Source organism: Pseudorca crassidens, chromosome 6 (assembly GCF_039906515.1).
Source record: "Pseudorca crassidens isolate mPseCra1 chromosome 6, mPseCra1.hap1, whole genome shotgun sequence".
Taxonomy (NCBI): domain Eukaryota; kingdom Metazoa; phylum Chordata; class Mammalia; order Artiodactyla; family Delphinidae; genus Pseudorca; species Pseudorca crassidens.
Window position 1 is genome coordinate 71,402,726 of NC_090301.1, and position 25,065 is coordinate 71,427,790.

Sequence of the window (25,065 nt, forward strand, 5' to 3'; positions counted from 1 at the left end):
GGTGTAACATATCTCTCCATTGATTCAAGTCTTCCTTTTAAATTCCTCAGTGAAGTTTTTAGAGAAGTTCTCTTTCTTTTTGCCATTGAGAATGGCAGCTTTTTAAAACTGTCTTACTGATATGTAGGAAATCTATTATTTGGGTATTTTTGTATATTTATTTCATAGGCATCCATCTACTAAAAGCTCTTATTACTTCTCAGAGTTTTTCAGTAGATTTTCTTGGGTTTTCTAATTAGATAATCATAATTGGCAAATAACCATTCATGCTTCACTACATGTGGTAGGACTTCCAGAACCATGGTAAATACCAGGAGTAATAAATAACATCCTAGACTTGATCTAGACTTTAATGGGAATATCTGCAGTCTTTCATTATTATATTTGATGTGGACTTTTTGTTTACGATATATCATTTATTTAGAATTTTTATTCAGGAATAAGTAGTGGATTTTCTAAAACTTGTTTTCACCATCTATTGAAATTGTCATACAGTTTTTCCCATTAGGCCTATGGATATGTAGTATAATACATTAATAGATGTTATATTAAACCATTTTTATCTCCTTATCATAAAATCTAGTTGCTGAGAGTGGGTTATTATTTTACTACTGAATTAGATTTGTTAGAATTTTATTTGGGAATGTTTTCATCTCTGTTCATAGAGTTAATTTTTTTAAGCTTTTTTTTTTTCTGATCATGTCAGCTTCATAAGATGAACTGGGTAGTTTTCTGCCTTTGTGTTTTGAAATTATGACTCAGTCTGGGGAATTATCTTTCCCTGAAAGTTTGAAGGAACTGTATACAAAACCATGTGATATTAGAACCCTGTTCAGAGATCATTGTTTAATACTGAAGGGATTTGGTGTAGTAGGTGAGGGCTAAACTCTAGAGTCAGGTTGAGTTTGAATTCCATTCAGCCATTTCGTATGCCTTAGGAAATTCACTTAACTTTGCTTAAGTCTCATTTTTTCATCTGTAAGTTCTGATACTGTTGTTCCTACAGCACAATGTGAGGATTGCATAAAATATTTCATTTAAAGCTTTTAAGCACAGTACCTGACATATAGTTTTAAAAATGAGCATTATTATTAATTTTCAATTTCCTCTAAAGTTACTGGTACATTTTAGTGTTTCTACTTTTCCTTGTAACAGTTATGCTAATTTGTATATTTCAAGGAAGTTGTCTATTTCATGTAGATATTCAAATGTATTAGAATAAAGTCGTGTCTGCTATTATCTTTTAAAATCTCCATGTCTTATTTTAATCGTTTTTACTTTTTCTTATTTAGATTTTTACAAAAACTAGTGTATGTTACTGGTTTTTTCCTCCCCTTTCTCCACCGCCTACTCCTATTGCTTGAGATATACAAATACTACTACATTTTTCTATCCTTTTTGTCTTGGAGTTATATTTTTGCTGATTTTCTAATCTCATATTGAATTCTTAGTTCATCTTTCCTTTAAAAATCAGAATGCATTTAATAATACATGTTTGCCTTCACATAAAGTTTTACTCATATCTCTTGTAATATTTCTCATATTAGTCTTTCCTATAATTTTTTCATTTTTGTTTTAATGTTTATTGAATAGCATGGGAGTATGCAGTTTTTTTTAAACTTTTTTAGCTCCTGGGATTAGCTTACTTTTCTTATTTTTCTGAGTGTGATATGTTTCAACCATACAGAAAAGTATAGGGACAATATACTTTGAATAAATTTCCATGTCTAATGTTATTGATTTGTGGTCAGAGAATGAAATCTAGATAGATACTTTTATTTATGGATGTTTTATAGTGACACGTATAGGATCAAAGCTTTAAGGTGAGTTCTCTATTGTGTGGTACACCATTTGTCATTATAAAAAGTTTATAAACATCTAATGAGTTGAATTAACAGTCATTACTTTTTTGCTTACTTGCAACGTCAAGAAGGAGAGCAGAGTGTTAAATATTATTATAATTGTGTATTTGTCTTCTAACAGTTTTTCTTTATCTGTTTTGAAGATGTATTCATCAATATCGCCACTATTTTGTTCTATAATTTCTAAAGTTAATTGCCCTTTCCCATGTTTTGAAAGTTTATCAGAAGACACAGACCTACTAGAGAATGGACTTGAGGATATGGGGAGGGGGAAGGGTAAGCTGTGACAAAGTAAGAGAGTGGCGTGGACATATATACACTACCAAATGTAAAATAGATAGCTACTGGGAAGCAGCCGCATAGCACAGGGAGATCAGCTCGGTGGTTTGTGACCACCTAGAGGGGTGGGATAGGGAGGGTGGGAGGGAGGGAGACACAAGAGGGAAGAGATATGGAAACATATGTATATGTATAACTGATTCACTTTGTTATAAAGCAGAAACTAACACACCATTGTAAAGCAATTATGCTCCAATAAAGATGTTAAAAAAAAAAAAAAGTTAGTTTATCAGGATTTTCTTAGTGATTTCATGGTCAGCTCCTTAATGGAGTTTTTTACAGGAAGAAAAATCCAATTTGGAATATAAAGTTCCCTTGCTGGGATCTTCAGACTGTTAGTTTCATAATTGCTTGTACATATTTGCCTTTTTGTTTAGATTTTTGATGAAGAGGGGTCCTACCACTGTGCTCTAATGCTCAACCTCCAAAAGTCACCTTTTACTGGGACGTGGAATTTTACTTCCTGCAGTGAACACCATACTCTGTCTCTCTGTCAGAAATATTCAGGTATAGATTATTATTTAGATAACTATGGTACTTTATGCTGTTAGATATGTACAGTACTTTTTCACAAAAAAACTTATAAATTAATATTAATTTGTAATCATACAGCTTCCTTAAAATTTTAGCATGACTAAATCCATACTGGCTCAGTGAGTCAAATTAGCTCAAATAGAATGTGATTTTTTGTCAAGATCATTGCCATAATTAAATATCAAAATTAAGTATCCAATGGAGTTTGTTAATCGGTGTTATCTAATGACAGTAAATTATGGTTGCATTTTGTTCTCCTTTCTACTCTGGAATTTTTCAGATTTTACTGTCATGAGGAAAGGAGGAGAAAAAAAATGTTTTTAACTGAGTTCGGTATAAACAATCACGGTTAAATCTAGGACTCAAAAAAAAAAAAAGGATGTGAAGCATTATAAATGGATCACTGTCTATGCCCTCCTATAATCCAAATAAAAGTAAAATGTTTACTTAAAAGTAGGGATCATCTATATATTCAAAAAGATATTTTTTTAAAGGTATTAAATCGTTTTCATTGGTCACAGTAAGTTTTTAAACAAACAATTAAAAAAAAAAACCTTTGCCATGTAATGAGAACTTCAAGTAGCTAATCCATGTGCTTCTGGGTTTTTATTTTATTTTATTTTATTTTTATACAGCACGTTCTTATTATCTATTTTATACATATTAGTGTGTATATGTCAATCCCAATCTCCCAATTCATACGTTTGTTCTCTACATCTGTGTCTCTGTTTCTGCCTTGCAAACCAGTTCATCTGTACCATTTTTCTAGATTCCACATGTTTGCATTAATATACGATATTTGTTTTTCTTTTTCTGACTTACATCACTCTGTATAACAGTCTCTAGGTCCATCCATGTCTCTACAAATGACCCAGTTTCATTCCTTTTTATGGCTGAGTAATATTCCATTGTATATATGTACCACATCTTCTTTATCCATTTGTCTGTCGATGGGCATTTAGGTTGCTTCCATGGCCTGGCTCTTGTAAGTAGTGCTGCAGTGAACGTTGTGGTACATGCCTCTTTTTGAATTACGGTTTTCTCAGAGTATATGCCCAGTAGTGGGATTGCTGGGTCATATGGTAATTCTATTTTTAGTTTTTTAGGGCACTTCCATACTGTTCTCCACAGTGGCTGTATCAATTTACATTCCCACCAACAGTGCAAGAGGGTTCCCTTTTCTCCACAGCGTTTGTTGTTTGTAGATTTTCTGATGATGACCATTCTTACCGGTGTGAGGTGATACCTCATTGTAGTTTTGATTTGCATTTCTCTAATAATTAGTGATGTTGAGCAGCTTTTCATGTGCTTCTTGGCCATCTGTATGTCTTCTTTGGAGAAATGTCTATTTAGGTCTTCCGCCCATTTTTTGATTGGGTTGTTTATTTTTTCAATATTGAGCTGCATGAGCTGTTTATATATTTTGGAGATTAATCCTTTGTCCATTGATTCATTTGCAAATATTTTCTCCCATTCCGAGGGTTGTCTTTTCATTTTGTTTATAGTTTCCTTTGCTGTGCAAAAGCTTTTAAGTTTCTTTAGGTCCCATTTGTTTATTTTCGGTTTTATTTCCATTGCTCTAAGAGGTGGGTCAAAAAAGATGTTGCTGTGATTTATGTCATAGAGTGTTCTACCTATGTTTTCCTCTAAGAGTTTTATAGTGTCAGGTCTTACATTTAGGTCTCTAATCCATTTTGAGTTTATTTTTGTGGATGGTGTTAGGGAGTGTTCTAATTTCATTCATTTACATGTAGCTGTCCAGTTTTCCCAGCACCATTTATTGAAGAGACTATCTTTTCTCCATTGTGTATCCTTGCCTCCTTTGTCATAGATCAGTTGACCATGGGTGCATGGGTTTATCTCTGGGCTTTCTATCCTGTTCCATTGATCTATATATATATATATTTTTTTATCCCTTTTCTTTTCTTTTTTTATATTTAAATGTATTTACTTATTTATTTATGGCTGTGTTGGGTCTTCGTTTCTGTGCGAGGGCTTTCTCTAGTTGCGGCAAGCGGGGGTCACTCTTCACTGCGGTGCACAGGCCTCTCACCATCGCGGCCTCTGTTGTTGCGGAGCACAGGCTCCAGACGCGCAGGCTCAGTAATTGTGGCTCACGGGCCCAGCCGCTCCGCGGCATGTGGGATCCTCCCAGACCAGGGCTCGAACCCATGTCTCCTGCGTTGGCAGGCAGACTCTCAACCACTGCACCACCAGGAAAGCCCTGATCTATATTTTTGTTTTTGTGCCAGTACCATATTGTCTTGATGACTGTAGCTTTGTAGTATAGTGTGAAGTCAGGGAGTCTGATTCCTTCTGCTTAGTTTTATTCCCTCAAGACTGCTTTGGCTATTCGGGGTCTTTTGTGTCTCCATACAAATTTTAAGATATTTTGTTCTAGTTCTGTAAAAAATGCCATTGGTAATTTGATAGTTAGTGATTGCATTGAATCTGTAGATTGCTTTGGGTAGTGTGATCATTTTCACAATATTGATTCTACTAATCCAAGAACATGGTATATCTCTCCATCTGTTTGTCTCATCTTTGATTTCTTTCATCAGTGTCTTACAGTTTTCTGAGTACTCCATGCGCTTCTGAAGAACTTTTTGCTAAATTAATCTTTGCTCATTTGTCTCATACTTTTTAGTAACTGCCTTTTTCAGAGAGGTACTGTAAATCAATAATTCAAATATATACTCTTAGGGGTGGTTGTATACATTTTTTCGTGGGTTCTCCCAGATGAAAACTTGTAAGGGGACACCCAACACCTCCTGTTGAAGCAGTTCAAACAAAGGAAGAATTCGACACCCATCTGAAATGGTAATCTTATTGCCATTAGAAGTCGTCTACTTTTATTTATAGCTTTTCTTCTATTGCAGTTTACTTTTATTTATAGCTTTTCTCCTTCCTAAATCAGATCAACTAAATCAGAATTTTGTTCTAATTGTAAAAAACAAATTTGTGGTTCACAAATTTACCTAAGGTGTACAGCAAAACATACCTAGTTCTCCCACCCAAAGTCTAAAATAAATGAATAGATAAGTAATACCTAAAGTACATTATTACAGGGAGAAATTTGAAAGAATGTCCCATGACTTGCCAAGTAGGTGGTTTTTGTGGCTTTATTTTTCTTTTACACACAGAAATTGAAAGCAGACAGACCTTGCAGAATACTTCAGAAACTGTGAAGTATCAAAATAATCTGTACAAAATAGTGCTGAAGACTCTGACTTGGACTGATGCTCTCAAGGAGTGCCAGAAAGAAAACATGCAGCTGGTGAGCATCACAGACCCTTACCAGCAGGCCTTCCTGACTGTGCAGGCGGTCCTTCATAACACTTCTTTATGGATTGGACTCTCCAGTCATGACGTAAGTTTTCAGTCCCACTGCCAGAATTGGGTGACGGAATGTGACATTTTTTATTGCACACAGCATCTCTCATATCAGACTAAAAGAAACCAGAGATCATAAAATCTTACTCCAGTGAATGAATTTCATGAGGTATGTCATTTTTAGCAGCAGTCCTCTTTCCACTGTTGAAAGATCAGGTGCTTTATCGTTTAGCTTAAGAAAAATGTCTAATGGACATATGTAGCTGAGCACTTCTTTTTATTTATTCCAATCGAAGATGGAGCTGGAATCAGGAGCTGCCATGTCTCCTCAGCCAATGAAAAGAAGAGAGGGAGGGAAGAATTAAAAATTCAGATGGGGTTGGGTGAGCAGAAGCCCGTGAACGTTATTAAAGGGCTTTTTATCCCTTTCCGAATCAGCAGAGTGAAATTAAGCCACTCTGCAAAGGGATTAGAATAGCATTTTGCCACATCTCAAGCCCTGATCTTGGGTACTTCTCATTCATTTCATAGCCCAGCAAAGAATGCTAGTCTCCTATTAATTCCCAGCACTAAACTACATACATGTAGCACAAACAGGAATGTTTATGCTACTAAAGCTTTTGGCTATAATTAATAGGGAATCTTTTTTTTTTAAATAAAGCTGTAGCATTCCTCTTAGCATTGTAGGCCATTTTTGCCTCTTTTCTGAGCCTTGTATGTAATAAGCTGGTGCTCTGCCCACGGAGATGTATTGAAAAGTAAGATATAGGGCTGGTCTAAAAGGCTGCGTACGTTGTGCACTGATGGGGGTGCCACTTATTTATAAAGATTGTGATGTGAATTTTGCTTCCTGCGTCTGTGCAGTGTGTGACCCGTAAAGCCCTAGTTAGATAAGTGTCACCTGAACCAGTATTCCTAATCCACTCTCGGAGGGAAGGTAATTGGGAGAGTAGGAAAGAAGTGTCCATTGCATTATGAAGCAAACCTGAGTTACGTAGATGGTAGGCTTACCCTCAGTATACCAAGATGGTTTTAGGGCTGCATGGAGAAAATGTGATTGAAGACAAGTTAAGTCCTTGCGCAAACCCCAAGTTGAACTGGAGAATGGATGAAAAACTTAAAACTTAAGACTCAGAAGTAAACATTATCTTTGACAAACTCTGGACTTACTACCACCAGCATTTGTCAGAAGCTCAATTAAAGAAGCAGTATTTAGAAATTGCTTGAAGACTAGCTTCTCCAAAATTCTGGATTTTAAAATGTACCCTCAGGTCCAGCCAGGTTATCAGCTTGAACTGCTTCCCTAGACCTCACAGTATCAATTCCTTCATAACATTGCTTTACTTCCTTTCTCTTGTGTGTTTGGCATTATGTGAAACCCATCACTGTGTCTCTTGTGCGGGTGGTAATTAAGTTATCACATTTCCTAGTTTTAACCACCTTAAACCTTTTTAAACAAAAGCAGTATTGTCGCTGGAGAAAAATCATGAAGTTAGAATAAATTAAAAGAATAAAATTGGAATCACCTATAATTCCAGTATCTAGTGATAAATGTGGTTTAAATATTTGGTATATATCCTTCAAGTTATTTTTCTATGTACACGAATTTATTTTTAAGGCACTTCGGATCATACAGTTTTGTAACTTTATTTCCCCACTTGATGATTTCGGTCTTCTTTCTTATCCTATTTTCAGTCATCACCTGTGTTTTTCTTTTCCCTTTTGCTCTTTAACATATTAAATTTTACATAGCTCGCTCTTTTGTATCTTCATGAGCTGCCTGAAATCTTTGGAACATGGCAGAGTGTAAGTAAATACAACTTTACATTGAAAGCAATGGGAAGGTTTTGAAAGATTTTAAACATGGTAGTAACAATATCAGATTTTGACTTGAGAAAAACTATGCTGGGCAGAAGCTGGGGAAGGAAGTGAGCAGTCCAGAGATAGAAGACCAGTTAGAGTTTCTTGTAGACATTCATGCAGGAAATGATGTTGGTCTGGACCGAGGCATGTTTACAGTGTCTGCAGTGCAGCAGTTCTGGGTTATAGAAGGTCTGGAGTGTGGCTGTGAGAGCAGGTCACTCGAGTACATAGAAGTGAAAGTCCATAGAAGAAGAGGAAGTCAAGAAGGCTTGGGAACGGGGTGAGTCATCCACATGAACATAGACGTCCCTAAGTCAGTGGTAGGACCAGGAGGACAGAGCAGGGCATGGGACACCTCCTTAGTAAATATCAGGAAGGAGCAAGGGGGCCAAGACCAAAGTGAATGTCAGAGAGACGGAAGGACTCTGGGAGTTTGCCAAGACCTCAGTGAATGTCAGACAAGAAGGGCATAAACCTCAAAGGAAATGACTGAAGGAAATAAAAATACCCACTACCTCATTCTCATGGCTCTGTGATATCTGAGACTAAAAAAAACAAGCAGCCTTCCCTTGGGGATGCTGAAAGGAACTTATTCTATTAGAAAAGACAGGTTTTAATCAAGATCAATCAAGGTCTAGAATTTAGTGAAGAGATACTTACAGTCTTAATAAAGAGATTTAGTGTTCAGTAAAGAGATGGTGGGAGTGGGATGACTTATCCACAAGCAACAGAAGTTCCAAAGGCCCAGGGACCTGGGTTAGTTGGGAGTGCAACAAGAGGGAAGGAATCCAGGGTAATACTCAGTACAGGCAACATCACAGGGGCAAAGGGCCACATTTGAGGCCACTTGGTTTAGAGATTAACTGGCCATAAGTTTACAACTGGAACACTGGTAGAGAACACTTCTGAATGAAACAGTTGGTGGTGTTGAGGTTTGGCCACATTTGCTAGTTTTGGTTCACTAAGGAGACTGTGAGACTGTGTGTGGCCTTTGGCCCAATATTCCAAATAAACCAGTGATGCAAAATTGCCCCAGGCCTCAGGAAAGCATAGCTCAGTGGGTCAGTGTGGAAGGGCTGGTGCTCTGGCAGCACCACAGGAAAACTCAGGCAGGCCTGTACTTCACAATCCATCTCCTGCACATCTGTACCTACCTTGTAAAGCCTCTCTCAAGACAGGTGGGTGGTCAGGCCCTTGTCAGGATGTAAAGATAGATGTTCACAGACTTCTAGCGCACAATAGAATGTAGTGAATAAGGACGTTTCTCTTCAAAGACAAATGTGAAAAGGGTGGCGTGAGATCCACAGGGCCTGAAGGTTTAAGAGGAAGGGAGCTGACGTCTCTGTAGCTCTTCTTGTGTACCAGATAGCCACTGACTTATGTGTCTTACACGTTACCCCATTAATTCCAACCCCATGAGATTAAGTGTCACATCCATTTAATAGATGAAGGGATGGAAAAGTGGCAAGGTAATGCCACAATCAAAAGCTAACAAGTGACCGAACCGGAATTCAAAACTAGGTATGCTTAGCTCTAAAGCCTGTGTTCTTTCCACTACTACATATTATCTCTAAGTTAATCAGAGCTTACAGTGGTCCTCACTCCATTTTAGCTTTCTGATTTCCAACAACCAATGGTTCCAATTATGTGTGAGGCAGCAAAGCATAATGGTTCAGACCATGGACGCCAGGGCCTAACGGCCTGGATTTGTATCCCAACATTGTGGTTTACATTCTGTGTGACTGTGCACATTACATGACTTCAGTTTTCTCATCTGTAAAATGGATATAATAATAATACCTATCTCGTATGGTTGTTATGAAGATTATATAATATTTGCAGAGTACCTAAAACAATGCCTGGTATGTAGTAAGTACTGTGTAAATATGTGCTAAACATAAGATAAAATTAAAAATTATTAGATTGGGGACTTCCCTGGTGGAGCAGTGGTTAAGAATCCACCTGCCAGTGCAGGGGACACGGGTTCAAGCCCTGGTCTGGGAAGATCCCACATGCCACGGAGCAGCTAAGCCCATGCACCACAACTACTGAGCTCACACACCACAACTACTGAAGCCTGCATGCCTAGAGCCCATGCTCTGCAACAAGAGAAGCCACCACAATGAGAAGCCCACGCACTGCAATGAAGAGTAGCCCCAGCTCGCCAGAACTAGAGAAAGCCCGTGTGCAGCAACGAAGACCCAACACAGCCAAAAATAAATAAATAAAATTAAACAAATTTAAAAATTATTAGATCGACCACAAGGGTCAAAATCATACAATAGGGATAACACGAAGTGTAACCACTTAAGATATATTTCTGCTCCATACAGGATGAACTCAACTTTGGTTGGTCAGATGGGAAACATCTTCAATTTAGTCGCTGGGCAGAAAATAATGAACAACTTGAAGACTGTGTAGTATTAGACACTGATGGATTCTGGAAAACATCTGACTGTGATAATAATCAACCAGGCGCTATTTGCTATTATTCAGGAAGTATGCTAATTTCAAATATTTTAATTCTTAAATTGTTATCAGTCTCATGAGTAGTGGAATTTTGAGGAAATGGTTTTGTAAAATCTGGTTTTAAAATTATAAAGTAATTATAATCATGTCCTTTTTACAACAAAATCTGTTGTGAAAATTTGTATTTGAGGAGAATTATTATATGTTAAATATTTTGTCATTAATTTGTTATTTTAGATGTTTTATTTTTGTCACCTGACGATAGTAATTGACCTTTGAGTTTTAAGTCCTTGTTAGCCTCATTTTGCATACATTTTGTGTTTATATTCTTATGGAAAACTTACACTTGTGGGAATTCTTATCATCAATGCTTAACATTTCTTTTATGAGTCACTGTTAAGATTCATTTGGTTGCTAACAGTAATTAGCTCACGCTAGCTTAAGCCCAAAGGAAAATTTAGATCCTCAGAAATGGGGATAGAGCTGAGCCTCCCGAGGAGAGGGGATCTCAAAGCCAGAGATGCTGTCTTGCACCTCTCCTTTCTGTTTCTCTCAGTGGATCTGCACTCTTCTCTTTATGTACTTCCTGCTTCTCTCTGCACTTCCTGCTTCTCTCTGCACATGGTGAAACATGGCAGCTCTGCAGCTTTCAATTTTAGCCGTAACTGGAGATGAATTGACTATCTCTGAATTCCACTTTTCAAATCTGAAAAGAATTGAAAGAGAGAATCTGATAGACTCAACTTAAGTCAGATATGCCGTCTCTAGCCCAGTCGGAGGAAAGTGGTTTTACAGCTTCCAGGGGCCCACATTTGTGGGTTTGTGGTTAGAAAAAACACTGCTTCACAAAGGGAGTTGCTGTGAGCTGGGAGAAATATTGCATAGTCTCTACCATGTGTTGAATCAGTGTGATTGGCTTTGAATAGAGCATATCTCTATTTGCATCTTTTTGAATCTGTGGCCTTTTCATAAAATGAAAAAGAAATGCTGAATTCAGATTTTTCTAGATGTCAGATTTTAAATTATTTCTGTTTGCTTTGGTTAAAGCAATAACTTATTTAGAACATCAAGTATTTCATAAAATATTCTTTTAAAGTTAGAGAAGGTATCAGTAACCAGAAAATTGAAGATGAATTCTCAAAGTCATATTTAGGTGCCTCTTACTATGTTTGTATAGTTTCTCTGAAGTGGCCCCTTGTATTAGAAGTTTGGTGATGCAGGAAGACAGAAACTGCATTTAACCTAATAACACCTCATTTTCCACATTCTTCTACTCATTCCACATCAGGGAAAAGAAAATTGTATTAAGTAATTTCCTTCCTACAGAAAGCCGGTTAAGAGGTCACATTTTATTTGAGCATAAACAGAACAAGCATCACCAGGCTATTATTTCTTGGCTTCCTGAATATTTCCTACAAATCAAGTCTAAATATGATGAACAGGATTTAACATTTATATCTGAAGTTAGAATTCTTACCATTAATTCTTTTTCTAGATGAGACTGAAAAAGAGGTCAAACCAGTTAACAGTGTTCGATGTCCGTCTCCTGTTCTAAATACTCCATGGATACCATTTGAGAACTCTTGCTACAATTTCATGATAACAAAGAATAGATATATAGTGACAACACGAGATGAAGGTCATTCTCAATGCCAGACACTGAGTGAGTATGTTGTATGGCCGTTATATGTTGCATTGTGCTCGTTAGTAAACAAATCTCATCTGAGTGTATTATATTCAATAAATATCTCTAATTAGCGCTAGTAACTAGAACTCAAAAATATTCCTCTCCTAATTTCTACATTATCAATGACAAAGTATTAAAATTTGTGTTTAGTTAAAATGGAAAGTATAGGAGTTATCTCCTTTCTTACCCATCCATTAGGGAACTAGTCTCTCTTTAGATGTATAAATGGGTTCTACTTAAAAAGAGAAAGAAATGACACTAGAGAGCAGAGAGCTGGATATTAAATCAAGTTAGGCTGTGGGCAGAGAGAAAATAGGCCAGTTTGAGTAGTTGAAAACTTAGATAAGCCAGAAAGAAGCAGCTCTGCTTAAAAGAAATACACATTTCATACTTTCAGCTCTCAGGACTCTCCAGATATTTCCTATGAGATCCACTGAGGATTTGTGACTTTTGAACAATGGACCCATCAACTTTATAGGAAGTTCCTATGGAAAATGTCAAACCGTTATTCCCCAAAGTGTGTTCTGTGGAACACTACTCTTGAGATGTTCTGTAAAGAAAAAGATCCTTAGTTAAAGAACAAGGGTGAGAAATACCACACATCTTCACTTCCTTTTAAACATTATCAAATGTGCATTAGCATATACTTTAAGAAATACTGACATGAATGAACTAGTTTACTTTTGGTTAACCAAAATTTGTAAAGTTTTTTTCAATGTAGCTCTTTTCCGAGGAACACACTTTGGGAAATATTAAACTTTTAAAATCCTGTTATAACAGTCATCGCTAAGGAAAAGGAAGGTCTGTCTTTTAGCCCATCTAAGAGGTTTTTATTTATTATAGTCTTTGACAGTGTGTCATTAATATAGGTGGATTTGTACCAACTCAAAATAAGCCTTAAATGGGGAAAAGGAAAGTGAATCAATGTTTCAAATTCTCCTCTCAGCTACTAGTTTTCCACTATTCTGTGAGACCAAATTGAAGATCAAAACGTTTGAAAGGGCTTCCCTGGTGGCGCAGTGGTTGGGAGTCCGCCTGCCGATGCAGGGGACACGGGTTCGTGTCCCAGTCCGGGAGGATCCCACATGCCGCGGAGCGGGTGGGCCCGTAAGCCATGGCCGCTGAGCCTGCGCATCCGGAGCCTGTGCTCCGCAACGGGAGAGGCCACAGCAGTGAGAGGCCCACGTACCGCAAGAAAAAAAAAAAAAAAAGTTTGAAAATGTTTTAACCTATTCATTTAGTACAACAAGATAGTTTTAATTTATATGTCTTTCTTATTTTCTACTATTGTTTAAGTTTTGGAGTGTGTTAAACTGGGAAATAAAAATGACTAAATCTATCAAACAAAGTGTTCTAAATAATTAATTATTTAAATTATTGACTCTTTTTTATTTAACAGATCCAAAATCACATATTCTGAGTATTCGAGATGAAAAAGAGAATAACTTTGTTCTTGAGCAGCTTCTACGCTACCATTACATGGCTTCATGGGTCATGTTAGGTATAACTTATGAAAGTAAGTTGTAAATCTACTGTTTTTCACTATTTATATTCATAGTTCATTATAAACTACTTGTTTATCAAGCTGTGAAAGTATATTCTTCAGAGTATATGTTAATCAGTATACAAAATTATAATTATGCACTTAGCATAACTTAATACAAATACCAAGACAGTTTTTGTGTCTCTGCTCTGCCACTAAAATGCCTTTACCACCAAGCTTAGAGTTAAATGGTGGAAAATAATTTCCTTTCTTCACCCTCCCTCCTAGCAGTACAAGACTAACTAAAATGACTGCACTCCTGCATAAATCTCCAATACTTACTTTATATCTCTATGTATGTGGGATGAGTGAGAAGAGAAATACACTTCTACTAATGTTGCATCTTTGGTTTTATATCATTGGCTTGGGGTATACATTACAAAAATGAGACACATAGTCTGCCAATGGGATAGAATATTTGAGATTGCAAATGCCACAAATTCAAGATATAATTGCTATGAAATTTTTTTTAAAGCACAGACTCTAATAATAGGGGAAATAAGACCAATTTAGAAAGATACTCAATTAGAGGTATCCTGAAAATCATAAAGTTTTGGAATTAGAAAAAAATCACTGTGTGGGCATAAAGCATTAAAATCATACATTCACCCCAAAAAAGGGGCTTAATAAGGGGCACAGGACAATGATAGCTAGAGGTAGGGTAGGCAAAGAAACTTAATTACTCAAATCTGACCATTTTAAAAATAGTCTTCTCTTTGCTATCTAACCTGTCTCTTTCTTAGAATTACTCAGGTTTTTCTTAAATGTTTATGGCTTGCAGATGAGTTAACAAAAATTAAGCTATCGAGTAATGGGTAAGACTTGGGTTGCCGGCTGAAGATTAGTTCATCATGGTAGGACTTAGTTGCCCAATTCTTTTCTCTGATGATGCTTGAACACTCTTAAATTTAAGAATGGAAGAAAATGGAGAGGAACTAGGTAGAAAGTTCCCAGGCTTTACCTGAAAGTGACTGAGGAAACAGTGATCCCATGTGGAGCAACAGAAACTATACCCAGGATATAGTTAGAGATTTCAATTGTACCCTTTGCTGTACTTTGTTAGTTATATTATCAGAAACAACTGAAAATGTATTCTGTATTCTGCAAAGCATTTTCAGATCTGTAGGCTTTCTTTTAATCATCTTAACTTCTTTTATAAGATGTAGTTGTAACAAAACTTCTATTAAAATATACAGACATATAAGAGACATATAGAAAGATATTTCCAGCAAACAGTAAATTTGGCTTAAAACTAATTCTTACTGGCTTAATTTATATCCATAGTGGTTTTTTATCACTTAAATATGCTTAAATATTATTTAATTGTATATACCACCTATACAAAGGATTCTGTTTTTTTTTAAAGTTCTGACTCTTCAAAAGTAGGGCCGCGAATAGAAATTACTAAGAGAAGCCATGTGTCAACTGAGAGATATTTCAAGCCAAGTGAAAAAGTGACTCTTTTGTTATAACAGCTTTAGAAATATACCATTGCCCATCGCATGGGCCAGAAAATTGTAACTTTATTAACACTGGGGGAGAGGGAGAGAGGGACTCAAAGACATGAGGTGAGATAAAGCAGCAAGCAAGAACCAAATCACATGTACCAGATTCCTTGTGTATCATGGCTGCAGGCAGATGTGTAGGTAGAATGCCTTGGGAGACGGTAATCAGTGAAAGGAAGAAATAACCAGGACAACAAGGAGTATGTGTAGGTAATAATGACATCACTCTTCATACCAATTCATAATTTTAATAGGCCTAGCAACTTGTTTTACCAAAAACTTTAGTAAGGTATATTCACGTAGCATACAATTCAGCCATTTAAGGTGTACAATTTAGTGGCTTTTGGTATAGTCACAGGGTTGTGCAACTATCGCTGTCCCCCAAAGAAACATCATACCCATTTAGCAGTCCCTCCTCATTCCCCATCCCCTCTCCCAACCCTCAGCAACCACTGATCTATTTTCTGTCTCTACAGATTGCCTACTCTAGGTATTTCATGTACGTGAGATCATATAATATGTGACTATTTTGTGAACGGCTTATTCCACTTAGCATAATGGTTTCAAGGTTTATGCATGTGGCACTGTAGCAAGTATCATTCCTTTTTTGGCTGAATAATATCCCATTGTATGGATATACCTCATTTTATTTATCCATTCATTAGTTGATGGGTATTTAGGTTTTCACTTTTTTGGTTATTATGAATAACATTCATGTACAAGTTTTTATGTGGATATATGTTTTTGTTTCTCTTGGGTATATACCTAGGAGTGGAATTGCTGGGTCTTTGTGTAACTCTTTGAAGAACTAACAGATGGTTTTCCAAAGCTGCTGTACCATTGTCCATTAGGGGTTCCAATTTCTCCATATCATGCCAACAGTTGCTTTTATCTGTTATGTTGATTATAGCCATTCCAGTGGGTACGAAGTGGTATCTCATTGAGGTTTTTATTTCATATCCCTATTGATTAATGATATTAAACATCGTTTCGTGTGCTTATTGACTATTTGTATGTTATCTTTGGAGAAATCTATATTCTGATCCTTTTCCCATTTTTTAAATTATTTGTCTTTTTTATTACTGAGTTTTAAGCACTTTTTAATGTATTCTGGATATAAGTCCCTTGTCAAAGAAATGATCTGTAAATATTTTCTCTCATCACTTTCTTGGTAGTATAATTTGTAGCACAAAAACTTTAAAAATTTGAATGAAGCCCAGTTTGTCTAGTTTTTATTTTATCACTTGTGTCTATTGACTTTGCCTATCCTAGGCTCGTGAAGACATACTCCTGTGTTTTCTTCTAAGAGTTTTATAGTTTTAGCTCTTACATATAGGTCTGTGATCAATTTTGAGTTTTTTGTATGGTGAAAGGAGAAGGTCCAACTTCACTTTTTTTGCATGTAGATATCCTGTTGTCCCAGGAACTATTCTTTCCCCATTGAATTGTCTTGGCGCCCTTGTCAAAAATCAATTGACATAAATTGTGCACAGTTTAGGTCCAGAGAAGAGGTTTCTATCACTAGTTTTATATATGTTAATTTTTTAAATAAAATAATTGTGTTAATTTCCATTACAATTAAACATATATGTAGGAAAAAATGAATATTGGATGAAAAAAATAACAAAATGTAAAGTTACTTCAGGATGGTAGAATGATAAATAAATATTAATTTTCATGTTTATAATGTGTACTTTCTATATTAAAAATAAGCATGGTTTACTGTTAGAAAATATTTTAGAGGGATACACATAATTATACAACCTTTTAGAAGGTGGTGAAAGAAGAAAGAAAATTAGTTGAGTTTGAAATATTAACCTCATAAGTGTAACTCAAGTCTTGATTTAATCTCTAAGCATAGAAAAAAGTGTTTCTTTTCTAGATAATTCTCTCATGTGGTCTGATAAGACCACGCTGTCATATACACACTGGAGATCAGGAAGACCAGCTGTAAAAAATGACAAGTTTTTTGCTGGCTTGAATACTGATGGTTTCTGGGATATTCAAACCTTCAATGTTGTTGAAGACATACTTTACTTTCACCAGCACAGCATTCTGGCTTGCAAAATTGAAATGGGTAAGTATGCTAATGTAGGGTTTCTACTCCAGGGAAAGAGAATGTAAAGTCATTAGCTTCACTAGCGGGAATCATGCAGTTGTACTTTTTGAGTGGCTCCCTTGTATTCAGTCCTATGAGAGGCGCTGTAGACGTCACAGAGGAAGGAAAAGACACACTCCCTGGTGTCGTGGTCTTGATCTCAAGGAATAAAATGTAGTTGGGGAGACAGCATTAAATGTTTATCACTGTTTTATGCAGGTTAGTCTTAGGTTATTTGGTACAGGCTTACATTTGTTGGGAAGTCAAAAGAGACCAATGAAAACAGGAATAATGAAAACAAAGAATGTACTGAGGAGGAGGAAAAACTTGGTTGGGCCTTGAAGGCTGGATAAGATTTCTATAAATAAGGAAGTGTGTTTGGGTAGAGTTTTGACATTACAGGCCGAAAGTGAATGTCTCTCAACCTTGCCTAATTCCTTAAATACGTGTATTTTTAAATGCATGTCAGTTTTTAAATTTTCACAGCTTAAAAACTGTTCCTATGGCCATTCTGCTCTAAGTCCTCTGCTAACATGGAGCCCATCACAGTTGCATCCAGGCCCATTTTCTCCCTTCACAGTCCTGCAGAATAACTTTCTGATGCACCATTTCCATCAACAATCTCCAGGGATTCCCTATTATTAATTGTTTTGAGTTCATGTAAGCTTTTGAGACTTTTTAGAAACCAGAGTCTCTTCTAAAATTCTAGGCTTTCTCTCAGTCTCCATTTTTTTCCCCATTTTTGGTTTAGTAAGTATCTTTTCCTGTCACGCTGATCTCATCACTGTCCCATGTACAGTGTATACCCATTCTCATTTGCACCTTTATTTATGGTTTTTTTTCCTGTCATGATGTCTTCTACCTTCTTTTTTCTTTCCTTTTTAAATAAAATTTTCATTTTAGAATAGTTTTATATTTACAGAAAAGTCACAGAGATACTACAGAGAATTCCCATATATACCATAACCAGTTTCCCCTGTTGTTGACATCTAACATTAGTATGGTACACTTGTCACAACAAATAAACCAATGTTGGTAAATTATTATTACCTAAAGTCCATACCTTTTTCAGATTTTCTTAGTTTTTACTTTATGTTGGTTTTCTGTTCAGGAATTCATCCAGGATACTGCGTTACACTTGGTCTTCATGTCTTCCTAGGTTCTTCTCAGCTGTGATAGTTTCTCAGATTTTCTTGCTTTTTTGGACAATTTCAAGGAGCACTGGTCATGTGTTTTGTAGAATGTCCCTCAGTTTGGGTTGGCTGATGTTTTTCTCATGATTAAACTGGGGTTATGGGTTTGGGGTTTAGGGAAAAAAACACAGAGGTAAAATGTCATTCTCATCACATCCTGTGAAGGGTATATTCTGTCAGCATGACTTACTTACCACTGTTCATTTTAACCTTGATCACCTGGGTCTAGGTAACGTTCATTAGCTTTCTCCACTGCAGAGTTACTCTTCTTCCCCCTTTCCATGTCATACTCTTTGTAAGGAAGTTACCATACTCAGTCCTTACTTGTGGAATGGAGAGTTATTCTCTATCTTCCTGAGGTGGGAAGTATCTATATAAGTTACTTGGAATTCTACACAGGAGATTTGTCTATTCTCTCCCGTTAAAAAAAATTTATTTTGTCATTTATTTATATCAGCACAGGCTCATGGTTATTTATTTTATACTTTGGGTTATAATCTAATAGACTATATTATTTAATATTTTGCTCAAATTGTTTCAGATTTGGCCATTGGGAGCTCTTTTACTTGGCTTCTGTGTCCTTTTGAAATACCATCATTGTGGTTTTGTTATTACTGTTGTTTGTTTTTAGCTGACTTTCTGGTTACCTTATTTCTTTTTGGTCCTAATTTCATCTAATCTAAAGTCTGGAGATCTAATTTATCAAGCAGGTTTTCTGACTCCCTTAATTCAGATGACTCTTTCTTTCTCTAGTCAGTCACACATATTTTAGTGGTTAATTGTTTTGCCCTCATTTCAGGTGGTGTTGTTTTCTGTGCCCAACTAATATGTGAGCTCCTTAAATAAAAGACAATGTTTATCCCTTTTTTTAATCACTCAGACAATTGTAATAGTTAAGAGCCTATTATATATGCTGTGGCTATAAGAGAAAGTATGCATTTGACCTCCCTTATTAATAAGAGGCCCAGTTTTATTTATTTTTTATTTATTTTTTAAGGTATCTGATCAAGGCTATCCAAGGGTTCAGGGGAGGAAGTTTTTTTTTTAAATATTGATTTATTGATTTATTTTGGCTGTGTTGGGTCTTCGTTTCCGTGCCTGGGCTTTCTCTGGTTGTGGCAAGCGGGGGCCACTCTTCATCGCGGTGCGCGGGCCTCTCACTGTCGCGGCCTCTGTTGTTGTGGAGCACAGGCTCCAGATGCGCAGGCTCAGTAATTGTGGCTCACAGGCCCAGTTGCTCCGTGGCATGTGGGATCTTCCCAGACCAGGGCTCGAACCCGTGTCCCCTGCATTGGCAGGCAGATTCTCAACCACTGTGCCACCAGGGATGCCCCAGTTTTATTTAACTTTTGAAATGATTGCATGTCCAACCTTACCCAAAATATGTATTTTGAATAATTTAAATTTAATCACTAACACTTTTAATTTAAATATTACAGTTGACTACAAGGAAGACTATAATACTACTCTGCCACGGTTTATTCCACATGAAGGTGGTATTTATAATGTTATTCAAAAAAGGGTAACATGGTATGAAGCATTAAATACATGTTCTCAAAGTGGAGGTCATTTGGCAAGTGTTCATGACCAAAATGGCCAGCTTTTTCTGGAAGATATCGTAAAGCGCGATGGATTTCCACTATGGGTTGGGCTCTCAAGTCACGATGTAAGTCTTGTTTTGTTTTCCAGAAATTTTCCAAATATGTTAGAGGGCTGGAAATCTGAGTATAAGATATTAATTCAAAGTATAACATCAGATTAAGTCCTCGGATTACATTTGCATCCCATAGTGCTTTCTATCTTTTCACAACATAGAGCAAATTGAAAATTATATTTATAGAGTGATCTAGGCAAATGGCCAGGACTGCAGCTGCCCTGGGCACTGCCAAGCCATCCCAAGGGCTTAGTAGATTAATGTCTCAACGACACCCCTGTAACATATTTGGGATAGACCAGTTGGAGAGCTGGTGAAAAGGGAATAGCACAGGATCAGAAAAACCTGAGTTCCAATACGAGTGGCAGGTCTTCTGTTTACATGTTGGGTGATCACAAGCAAGTTATTAAACCTTTGCAAGCTTATTTCCTCATCTGTAAAATTGGGGTGATAATGTTTTCCTTAATAGAGGATTATTAGCACAAAATTTATACTGTATAAGGTGCCAAGTAAAACTCTTAACATTAGGACTAATAGATGTATATTTTCTCCCCACTTTCCCCCTAGAAATTAACACTAATTTGAAAATAATTTTCTGCAGGTAAACACATCTTTTGTACCACTATTCGAACCCTATTAATTAGTATATTCATGTACTGATAATGATGTCTAGTATACAAAAAATAGACATCTATTGAGATTAGAATTGAAGGCTTAATTTAAATAATCTTTAGAACAAAGTGGGGAAAATAAAAGGATGGCAAATTAGGATTATAGAATCGAGGACAAGTCAAAACTAATCTTCCCGTATGAGTTTCTTGGGAAGTATTTTTCTCTTCCAGACCCCTGCTGGTTGATGACTTCTGTAATATGAAAAAATCTAGCCAGAGACACAAACCACAAAACTATAAAACATAAAAGACAATATTTAGAATAATGTGAAGGTTGAGACTGTAAATCTGTAATTGTGACAAATGGAAGACATTTGCATGTCATCTAATTTCAAGTGTTATATAAACTCATCCTTTAAACAAAAAAAACAAATCTAGAGATATAGTAACCCTGTCTTTAACTTTAAAGTCCTATTTAAATTATGCCAGAGCAAATGTCTCAGATCAATGCATCAAAAATAAATCCCTGATTTTACAAGTAGGTCCAGATCTACAATACTTGTAAGCAAATAATTAACACTCCATCCCTGTATTTTTTATAGCATGCATGTTCTTCTTTTTTTTTTTAACATCTTTATTGGGGTATAATTGCTTTACAATGGTGTGTTAGTTTCTGCTTTATAACAAAGTGAATCAGTTATACATATACATATGTTCCCATATCTCTTCCCTCTTGCATCTCCCTCCCTCCCACCCTCCCTATCCCACCCCTCCAGGCGGTCACAAAGCACCGAGCTGATATCACTGTGCTATGCGGCTGCTTCCCACTAGCTATCTACCTTACGTTTGTTAGTGTATATATGTCCATGCCTCTCTCTCCATGCATGTTCTTCTTAATGTTCTTTTTGAAGTCATACATCTGAATTCAAGTTATCTCTATTATTCTTAACACAGGGAAGTGAATCAAGTTTTGAATGGTCTGATGGCAGTGCCTTTGACTACATCCCATGGAAAGATAAAAAATCTGCTGGAAATTGTGTTGTCTTGGATCCAAAAGGAATTTGGAAACATGAAAAATGCAACTCTGTTAAGGATGGTGCTATTTGTTATAAACCTACAAAATGTAAGACTTGATTTCAAATAACTGTATATTTACTGAAACGTGACATTTATTTTATGCACATGATTAAATACTCAAAGGAACTTTTTGTATATTTTAAATAAGGTTTATTCACAAGTCCTATCAAAATACTTTTGATACTTTGTGAAGAGAAACAAATATGATATGCCCATTCAGGGAATTTGTTCTCAAAGACTTTCAATTGTTCTGTCACTAGATGAGTTTTACTCTAGAATTTGTGAATTTTAATTTCACTTAGCAATGTTTTTCAAAGGCTGAGATGCTTCTTTTAAAAAAGCGTTCTACAGCATAGAAATTTGGGAAATACCTTTATGATTTACCATATTGATGGCTCTGAAAGTTTCTATAGTAAAGAGTTTCTATAGTAAAGAAATGTTTTGTGTAACTAAATGTTTTCCAAACATATAGGATCGTTAAAATCTAAGGAAAGAGCCCCTTCCATCAGGGACTGGACCTGGGGTCGTCCCTGGTGGGTGGAGTATGAATCATGATGAAGAGCACAAGAACCTACAACACAAGCTGCAGAGGCGCTCTGGGCAGGCCACGAGATGGTGGCCATGTGGTTATCTGAAGCTTCTGGTTCTCTCAGTGCTTACCATATTTTCTGTTCTGAAGAATCCTCAAGAGAAGATTTAACATTTGGAATTTCAATGGATTTAAGCAGAAGAAAATGTGAACACCTTATCTAGATATACGAGTGAATACAAGAAAAGGAGAATGATATAGAGAATGAGGAATAAAGACACAATCAAGAACTGACATCTTAGTTGTTAGGTATAGAAAATAAATTTAATCTTTTAGAAAAACAATTGAAATACATGAGAAATATGATAAAGTATGTAGAAATGGAGAGGACATCTGTGTTAGAGAAACAGACTTTATAGGATAAAGGAGAATGAAAACAGCTCAAACACAAATTCAGTGATGTACTGGGTTGAATGGTGTTCCCCAAAATGCATGTCCACCCAGAACCTCAGAATGTGACCTTATTTAGAAATAGTCTTTACAGAGGTCGTTAGTTACGATGAGGTCATACTGGATTAGGATGGCCCCTAAATCCAGTGACTGGTGTTCTTATAAGAGGAGAGACTCAGACACACAGGAAGAAGGCCATTTGATAACAGAGGCAGAGATGGCAGTGATGCAGCTACAAGCCAAGGATTGCCAGCAACCACGAGAAGCTAGGAGAGAGGCATGAAACAGATCCTTCCTCAGAGCCTCTAGAAAGAACCAACCCTGCTAACACCTTATTTTCAGACTTGTAGTCTCCAGAACTATGAGAGAATAAATTTCTGTCGTTTTAAGTCAACAAGTTTGTGCTAATTGATTATGGCAGCCCTGGGAAACGAATACAAGTGCAAACTTATACTGGATCTTAAAAAGAAAATAACAAGTACTGGTGAGGATGTGGAGAAATTGGAACCCTTGTGCATTGCTGGTGGGAATGTGAAATGGTATGTAGCCACTGTAGAAAATGGTATGATGACTCCTCAAAAAATTTAACATAGAATTACTGTATGATCCAGCAATCCCACATCTGGGTATGTACCCAAAACAAGTGAAAACAGGGACTCGAACAGATATTTGTAAAACCATGTTCACAGCAGCACTATTCACAATAGCCAAAAGGTAGAAGCAACTCAAGTGTCCATTGATAGATGAATGGATAAGCAAAATGTGCTGTGTACATCCTGTGGAATATTGTTCAGCCTTAAAAAGAAAGGAAATTATGACACATAATGCAACATGGATGAACCTTGAAGACATTAACATTATGCTTAGTGAAATAAGCCAGTCACAAAAGGACAAATACTGTATGATTCCACTTATATGAGGTACATAGAGTTGCCAAATTCACAGGGACGTAAAGTAGAATGGTGGTTGCGGGGAGGAGGGAGGAATGAGGAGTTATTATTTAATGGGAACAAAGTTTCAATTTTGCAAGATGAAAAAATTTTGGAGGTGGATGGTGGTGATGTTTGCACAATAATGTGAATGTACTTAATGCCACTGAACGGTACAGTTAAAAATAGTTATAGTGGTAAATTTTATGTTGCGTGTATTTTACCCCTTTCAAAAAAGTTGAATCTTCTTGAGAGGAATATAACAAACTTACCACAGTGCAAGAGTTGGAAGCAAAACTTCATGAAGAACAGTAAGGAAAGAAAATGTATGCAGTCTAAAACAGCCCAGTTGCAGCCTGGACTAGAAACAAACAGACTTTGAAGATAAGGCATTTCCATATGTTCCCAGTGTAAGAAGAATTTTTTTTAAGCCAGCCCATTCATAAAAGTCCACTTGTCCTAGCCATGCATTGGTAGCCAATGTTCAACATGTTTTGCATCTAATGAAGCAACACACATTACTGCCTGTGCAATGAAGGAGTAGTCAGCTGTATATTTTTGGCAAAGAAACTATATTCACAATGTGGTAGAATCAAGAGCTTGCTAATACCGTCTTCCTCCTCCAGCAGCATTAATGAAGAATTGTCACAAGTCTTACACACTTTGCAGATGAATTTGCAGATGACCAAACGTCATCTGCAACTAGGAAACTTACCCAGGAGTAATCAATTGTCAAACTGAAGGAAGACTTAGAACTCAAACTAGTGGCATTAGTGGGAAGTATGGAGGCAGAAGCCAATCAAATAACTAGATTTCAAAAAAGAACAAGCCCAGGTGGAGAAACAGGGGATAGAGAAGCAGAAGGAGGAATGGAGAGCCATCCTGAAGTCTCTTGATGAAGAAGGAAAGGACAGCAGCCATTCTTCTGGAATCATAGGGATCATAAATAAAAAGAATTCTACCAAACTGTGACAAGGATAAAAAAGCAGAAGAGGCCTTCAGTGACTGAAGGATATGCAGACCATACATAATGCATACAGAAAAATGGTTTGGGTTGAGATTACTGGCCATACGAGGTCAGATATTTGATTCAGATAATCTGTACCCCACCAACAGGATGCCAGCAATTTACTTTCCAGTTCTCATACTCTCTTCTGTTGGAATTAACAATGGTCTTAAGGGGCACAGGCTTCATTACACAGGCTTCTTGTGTTACACAGCACAATTAAAAATTAAAGAGTTTAAATGGAAACAAGGGGAATTGTTAAGAGCTGCGAAGCTACACTTCTTTACAAAATCTGTTTGAGACAGATTTTGCTGTGCTGATCTGTTGTGCTTTGTAAACAAATTACCAAATTTTCACTTGTGGGTGTGATTTTTTTTTTTGTG

The 25,065-nt window shown here is 36.5% G+C and overlaps 1 protein-coding gene and 1 pseudogene across 3 annotated transcripts in view; both read left to right on the forward strand.

Annotated features, from left to right (window-relative positions):
• LOC137226615 (CD302 antigen) overlaps positions 1-25,065 on the forward strand; it is a 131,501-nt gene that overhangs the window by 58,951 nt on the left and 47,485 nt on the right. For 2 of the 3 annotated variants that reach the window (XM_067741806.1, XM_067741810.1), the window contains exons 24-31: positions 2,579-2,708; positions 5,879-6,105; positions 10,265-10,430; positions 11,896-12,063; positions 13,487-13,603; positions 17,018-17,212; positions 19,866-20,092; positions 21,646-21,814. In XM_067741806.1, coding sequence (XP_067597907.1) covers positions 2,579-2,708; positions 5,879-6,105; positions 10,265-10,430; positions 11,896-12,063; positions 13,487-13,603; positions 17,018-17,212; positions 19,866-20,092; positions 21,646-21,814 — 1,399 coding nt within the window. The remainder of the gene's footprint in view (positions 1-2,578; positions 2,709-5,878; positions 6,106-10,264; positions 10,431-11,895; positions 12,064-13,486; positions 13,604-17,017; positions 17,213-19,865; positions 20,093-21,645; positions 21,815-25,065) is intronic. The other variant, XM_067741807.1, reaches the window with a different exon arrangement.
• LOC137225955 (centrosomal protein of 57 kDa-like) lies at positions 23,162-25,039 on the forward strand (annotated as a pseudogene).